The sequence below is a fragment of the Telopea speciosissima genome, chromosome 8 (genome assembly GCF_018873765.1).
Source record: "Telopea speciosissima isolate NSW1024214 ecotype Mountain lineage chromosome 8, Tspe_v1, whole genome shotgun sequence".
Lineage (NCBI taxonomy): Eukaryota > Viridiplantae > Streptophyta > Magnoliopsida > Proteales > Proteaceae > Telopea > Telopea speciosissima.
In genome coordinates, this window is record NC_057923.1 from 17,455,344 (window position 1) to 17,462,431 (window position 7,088).

Genomic DNA, 7,088 nt, shown 5'->3' on the forward strand with positions numbered 1-7,088 from the left:
GCATAACAATCATGCCATGTGACCACTATATTTCATGTGGTTTTGATGTTCATAAGGTGAAAATGAATGATTTACCCCAAAAAAAAAAAAAAAAAAAAAAAAAAAAAAGTAAAAATGAATGTATATAAAATCGTAGTAATAATCTAAACAGGAAATGGTTTCCCACGTTGCAAGTGTAGGAAGGAATTGCATGTTGCACCAATGGCAGTCTTGAAAAAGGTATCATTTATATAAAACAAAATTTGAAAGAACAAAAAATTAATAAAAAAACTTACATAAGACAAAAATTATGTGGCAATCCTTTTCCCAATGATGACCAACTCGCTTGGAAAAAGGGTACGTAAACGTACGAGAACGACTCACAACTGTTCAGATGGAATCCATTCTGTGGGACCCACAAGGAGTGGATTCCATTTGAACGGCTGTGAACTGAGCCCAACTAGCTTGGGGGCACCCCCATAAGCCAAAAAGAACCGTGCTGGGGGTATCCTATGTAATTATCAAATAATACGAGCCGGTTTTAGTGATATAAGTTTGAGTGTGAAAAGGGGTCTCTCTCGGAGGCTGATAGCCGGGTTTGTATCCTCCGACCGGCCGATGCAAAAACGTGAGCCTTGGCTTGACCTTTTTCTTCTTTTGCCCTCTTACGATTTCTTACAATTTTCTTCCAATTTATCTAATAACGACCTAGATTCTCTTCCGATTCTTCCTCCCGATCATCTAATCAAACATCTTTTGGTTCAATTCCCGTCTTCCTCTGTCAATTGATTCTAATTTCAGTTCTTACGATTCCGTAATTTTGATTCTAGGGTTAGGGTTTCGAAAATTTCGGACTCCGCTCTGTTCGCCGCCGATCTTTCGTCCTCTGGTGGTCGTTCAAACTCTTTCTCTCTATCTCTCGATTATTTTCTTTTTATGTGTTTTCGTCCTCTGATTGGGTCTTATTTTGTAGTTATTTTTTCCTTCTCAATTTATAGATTTTCGGAGCTCTCCGAATTCGCGCGGAAGAGTTTGATCATTAGATCTTAGGGGTTATAGGTATATTCTTCGGTGAATTATTGTCTTCCTTTTCGATCGGCCGTAATTTTTTGGATTTCGTTGGTTTTCTTTAGAATCTGGGTTTTCGGAGAAATCTTTTCTATCGTTTTCTCGCTAATCCGTCGGGGGCAACCGTACGTTACCGTCGGAAAATCACGCTCTTCTCTCTTGATTCCTTGTCTATCATCATATTGTCCGTAAGAATTTGGGATTTGATATCTTTCTTTGATATTCATTTTTTCCCGCCCAGCTGAGCTTTTAACCGGACTATTTCTTTTGAAGGTAAAATCAGCAGTTGACCTCGATTTCATCATTGCTTTAATTTTTTTTTAATTTTTATTCTTTTGTTTTAGTTACAACTATGTAATTATTGCTAATGTTTATTTGATATAATTACTCCGTCGTTGCCTCCCCACAACGCCCAATAGAAGATTTTCGAACTTTTACAAGGTTAGTTAGTATTGAATATTTTATTGTCCTGGGTATTTGAGTATCAGGGAATGTCTGCTTTCTTCACTCTGCTGGCTCCATTTCTACATTTGCATGGCTTGATACCGGTAAATTAGATTTTTATTAAGATGTTAATTGATTGCCTTGTGCATCATGGAGAAAAAATGAGAAGAAATGGTACTGTACAATTTCTGTGTTTAGTTTCAGTTGATACTTATTCAATCGTGTAACATTATGTTTGGTAGCTTCAGTAATTATATGTAGAAAAGAGTGTTCTTGAATGATCATGGTTAACTCTATGTCGATGATGATTTTTTGCATCCATTGGATGGAGTGTTGCATGGAATATTTGTGCTGTTTTTGACATAACAGATTGGCATACTGTTTGAGGATCTAAGAAAAATTTAATAATTAGTAATATGGCCTGTTCAACTCCTTTTTGAATTTCAAAGCATTAATATTAATTTATCCTTGGATATCAAGTTCTGGTTTATAGTTCAAAGGTCTATTAGGCTGCTACTCCGCTTAAATTTTTAAGGCATCCTGCTATAGGTGATTGGTCCAGCATTCTCTTTTAGTTAATTGGAAATTCTAGCAATTTTTCCTGTTTCCATTGTTGCAAGTGATTAGAATTAATATTTGGAGGGTTGGTCCCTCCATATTGGGGTTCATAGCAGTGTAATGTTCTTGAAGAGGAAATTGTCTTTTCTCAATTTGGACAATGTGGATGGTCAACTGATAATTTATGTGCAAGAGCAGTCTAATCTAATGAAAATTTAGTTGAGTAAAGTTTCTGTTTGACACATCTCTTCTTATACTGTGACGACTGTGTATATTGGTAGACAGTTTTACTTCTCTTCGTAGCTTAAGTAACAAGGAGCAGACGGGATCTTGATTATCAAAGAAATTTATGACTCATGAAGGTCAGTCATCTGTGAAGAGCTGATTGGAGGCAAGGATCTATGTAGCTGACCCCATTTAGTTGGGATAAGTCTGAGTTGTTGGTGTTGTTGTTGTTGTTGTTAAAAGCCAGTCATCTGTGAGGCTCAACCTTGCGGCAATTCTTTATCACTGTGGCCTACCTTACCACCCACTATGATTTGAAGACTAGACTGATCAATTACATTTATTAGTTTAGGTGATCTATGTCTTCTGGTGCCACATACTGTATATTTGCAGCTTGAAGGGGACTTTATTGGGCAAATTTGACCTGAGAATTGTATGACTGCTTGTATGTTCATGAAACTGCAACCGTAGGAACAGTCCTTGTGACTGTGTGCCAGGTGCATCTGCCATCTAGACAGTGTTTGGCTTTAATGAACTTTACTGTATGACAACCACTGGGTAGGTCAGTTCAGTAACATGTGTGTTTCATGTCAAAGATTGAGTTGTGCATTCTGCTGGGTGCAGGACCTCGTAAACTCATTTGAGTTTTTACTTCTGTGGTCAGAGTTGGCAGATGCAGGCTTACAAAGGGAGATGAAATGAAATGGGTCTGATAAGAAGTAATGTGAACATCCAATTGAAGGGGATCTGTTGGATAACGTGTGAGATGGGTCTTCGGTTGTCAAAAGCCTTCGCTTTCCTTTATGAAATGCAATTTTTACACACTATAGGATTTTGAAGCACTGGAAATTAAAGTTTAAACAAGGTATAAAATTGTGGGCAATTTAAAATAAATCTCTTGAGTCTTGGAGATAGAACCTACAGAGATCTTTATTTTGTACCCTGGAACATTAGGTCCTGGCTTCTTATTGGGAGAATAGAGGAATTTGCTCAAAATTTAAGTGAAGTGTTGTCTATTCCTTGGCTTGATTTGCGGAATCAAATGTTTTTACAGTGGCCTATGATTCTGTTTCCGGATCCTATCTTTTTTAATATAGTTCTATATCTGTTTTGTTGATGGACTGTGCAAGACTAAAATGCTGTCAACCATTCTCTCAAGGATGGACGAACCCTATGTTATGGCTTCTTGATGTAGGTTAATCACATAAGTGGGCTTATTTAAGTGGAAATAAACCTTGGGTTGGGTTCTACATGTTGGGCCTTTGGTGCAATGGGTTTTTATTGTAATTGGACGCTGTAATGGGCCTAAGCACTCAGCACTTAGAAATACGAGATTAGTCAAGTAGGATTAGTTTAGTGTCTTTTTATGTTAGAAATTAGCTAAGTCCAAGTCTATGTTCTGTTTTAAGAGTCTTAGTTTGAGTAGGAGTGTCAAATACTAGTTTGTTTTGACTATTCCAAGTAGTAATTTGAATTCCCAAGTCAAAATATCTATCTGTCTCTGGTTCGCAGGTCAGACATTATCTATCTCTGTTCACTGCAGTTTCTCTATTTTCACTCAATGTTCTGTTTTTGTTCTTCTTTATATATCTCTCTGGTTGCTGATCTAAAATCTGGAATATAAGTTTCTGATATCCTATTCTGAAGTTCAATTGCTGCTTCTTAAGAATTCTGATTGATTCTTAGAGTACTAGATTTGCTACCTGAAATCCTAGTAGAACTAGGATTCCTCTGGAACTCATTATTCTGCTATCAGATTTAGCTCAAACTTTGCAGACTGAATCGGTTGATAGTATAGGGTATTTTGATTAGAGTTTGATACCATTGTGAGATTTCTGTGTTCTATATAATGTTTCTCTTGCTTGAATCTGATTGTTCTAAGATACTGCTGTGAACTAGTTTCTGCTAAATTATTCTGGCATAGAGACTTGTTTACATTACTTCTTTTGCATTTACTGATCCGAAATTTGTCTTGCCCCTCTTTGTTTTGCAGGTCAGCAACTCAACATGGTTTATAAAAGACCATTTGGTGATGAAGAGCCCTATGAACTTTCTTTTAAGCACCCAAGGCAATTGGATTACAGTAACCAATTGGGCTCGATTGTTGAAGCCGTTCCCAGTGGTGACGTCCCTCAGAAGCCTCAAGCTTCGGGTAAGAAATAGGTGCTTCTGTCTGTTTTCTATTTCCATTACTTGTTCCATATACTTTGGGTACAGGCAGTGGGATTGTGCCACCACCAGTCATTGAGTTTCTCTCTCTCTCTCTCTCTCACCTAGGCCTGGCTCTACCAGTGATCTCTTTAGTGCAATGGCCAGATTATTATTTAAGAATCCAAATGATTGTGTTTGATTAATTGTTTAGTGCCTGAGGACTCATGTTCGTGGGAGAGGATCTCCATATGGGAACAATGAATGGTGGCTTATGCTAGTTTAGACAGTTGGGGGTCTTGAGTCCTGACTGACTGGCATAGTCTGTTTTAGTTATTTGCCTGTAAAATTGGCCTACTCACTGACCTGATTTTGACATAAAGTTGGTGAAGGTGAAGGTGAATTCAGTAAAGCTCAAGGTGATGAGAGGATTGTACAAAACACTATTACTGAACTGACTACGTGGGTCTATAAGGAGTTTGGGACAACTGCTCCTCTCAGTGTCTCTAGCTTGTCATGGGTCACCAGCAGTACAAGTGAAGAAGATTCCAGGTCAGAGACTGCAGCCAGGGTATCATTCTCCCCAGATTTCTCTGAACCGAACTATGCTGCAAGGGTGGTTGTTCAGTCTGATGAGATTTACTCATCGCTTTTGGATTATCCTCCTCGAAAACCAGTTCCTGTTGGACCTGATCATCAAGCTGATGTTCCTGCATGGGGCATCCGGGGTGTTAAGAAAGCTTCTAGTTATTTAGATGCATCTGATCCAATTTCCTTGAAACAGTCTTCAAGTTCAGACACATTGATTGATGATGACAATCGGGAGAAGCTGATGGGGACTTGTGTCATTCCAATGCACGATTCAGAACCATCTTACAGTGGTAACGAATATGGATGTGGCCGAATTGACTGCACCTGCCCCGATGGTGGTTCCATCAGGTGTGTGAGACAACATGTCAAAGAAGTAAGGGAGAGGCTTAGAGGAACTCTTGGCCAGGAGAGTTTTGTGGAGTTGGGATTCTGTGACATGGGAGAAGATGTAGCCCAGAGATGGAGTGAAGAGGAGGAACGGGTTTTCCACCAGGTTGTGTTCTCCAATCCTGTATCTTTGGGCAAGAACTTCTGGGAACATCTCTCAGTAGTCTTTCCTTCTCGTACACGAAAGGACCTTGTCAGCTATTATTTTAATGTCTTTATGCTACGGAAGCGAGCCGAGCAGAACAGGACCACCCCACTGAACATTGACAGTGACAATGATGAGTGGCAGGAAAGTGATGATGGTGAGGAGTTTGGAATAACGGAGGATTACGAGGACTCTGTGGTGGAGTCACTAGTTGATCAAGAGGATCCTGGTTATAACCCGGAGGACCATGAAGAGGATTTCAACGAGGATGAGGAGGTTGGAGAAGATATTTATGATAATGATGATTATTGTAATGTCAAGAGTGATAGGGGTGGTGCTGGCGAAGAGGATGAGGGAGGTGTGGAGAATGTTTCAGAAACATGTATTGAGAAATCACCTGCTGGTTGCAGCTTCAATCCTGTGGTTAAGCTTGGTGTTACACACCCACAGGATGTTGGAGAAGATCATGATTTCCAAGATGACTCTTGTACATCCTACGAATGTCAACACAATGGGGATGCAGGGATCATAATGGAAGATAGTCGAGCTGAGAGTGGTAGTAACAAGGGCTTGCAAGGCACTTACGATTGTTTAATTAGGGGAATCGAACATGGGTATGGTTTGGAGCCTTGTGATGCTAAAGTTTGGGATGTTGGATATCTCACTGGTCCAAAAAATGTTGATTTCTTGCCGACAAGCAATATGATTGAAGAGGTATTCGGGGAGGAAGCTTACAAAGGCACAGATTGCAAGAGCATCAGCTAGCTTAGCTTTGTGGTTGCTTTGTGCTTCCTTAGCATTCAAGGTGGCTTTTGGTAAAGCAGTGGGTATCTTTCCCTATTGTGATATATACATATGTAGGGGGGAAGAGAATCATGGTCTATTGTAGTCCTTTGGGGTCCATATCAGAATTCTTTTCTGTTAGATTGTGGAATCCAATTTTTGTTTTGTACATTCGCATTGTGGAAAATGGAAGAGTTCGTTGCCTTCACTGTAAAATAGTGGTTTAGAAGGTGATTGGTTTCATAATGTGTGTTTTTAAGGTGGTTTCTTGGAATCTTACTGTTTGTTCTGGATTGCACAGCCTCTTTATCACCCCACCTTCAAAAGGGCTAAAACGCCCACACTGTGAGTCTCTTTTATAAGGGTCCACTTTCTTAGGAAGCGAATATATATTGATTCATAATTTGACTTACGGGAGAGACCTGGGTTTTTTTTTTTTAATGTAACCGTGTTTCACTTTTGTCAATGGAAGCTCAATTATAAGAAAATTCTTTCGTTTTTTATTATTATTTATTTTTGCCTCATTTGGTGTATCTATTTGTTAGTGATCAGACATTCAGATGCCAATGATTTCTCTTATCTTTCAAATAGGTTCCTAGATTTTGTGGCTTCAATATATGTATGATTCATAATGAGTGCAGTTGATGCCCACAGTGTTTTTATTTCCCTTAGCACCGGCTGACTGATCTTCTCTATTCTAGCCGGCTTAGGTAGATGGTGAGCTATACTTAATTAACTTCCCTTGAATTTTGCCTAAGAA

At 39.1% G+C, this 7,088-nt stretch overlaps 1 protein-coding gene across 3 annotated transcripts; it reads left to right on the plus strand.

Moving 5' to 3' along the window:
* Window positions 1-616: 616 nt before the first annotated feature.
* LOC122671454 lies at window positions 617-6,823 on the plus strand. Of its 3 annotated transcripts, XM_043868666.1 has the most exons (4): window positions 617-1,320; window positions 1,536-1,595; window positions 4,268-4,426; window positions 4,806-6,823. In XM_043868666.1, the coding sequence occupies exons 3-4, from the start codon at window positions 4,282-4,284 to the stop codon at window positions 6,308-6,310; spliced, it is 1,650 nt and encodes a 549-aa protein (XP_043724601.1). In that variant the 5' UTR covers window positions 617-1,320; window positions 1,536-1,595; window positions 4,268-4,281; the 3' UTR covers window positions 6,311-6,823. The 3 variants fall into 3 exon arrangements, with proteins under 3 accessions (XP_043724601.1, XP_043724600.1, XP_043724602.1); XM_043868665.1 differs by lacking the exon at window positions 1,536-1,595 and having other exon boundaries at window positions 618-1,320; XM_043868667.1 differs by lacking the exon at window positions 1,536-1,595 and having other exon boundaries at window positions 618-1,320; window positions 4,815-6,823.
* Window positions 6,824-7,088: the final 265 nt, after the last annotated feature.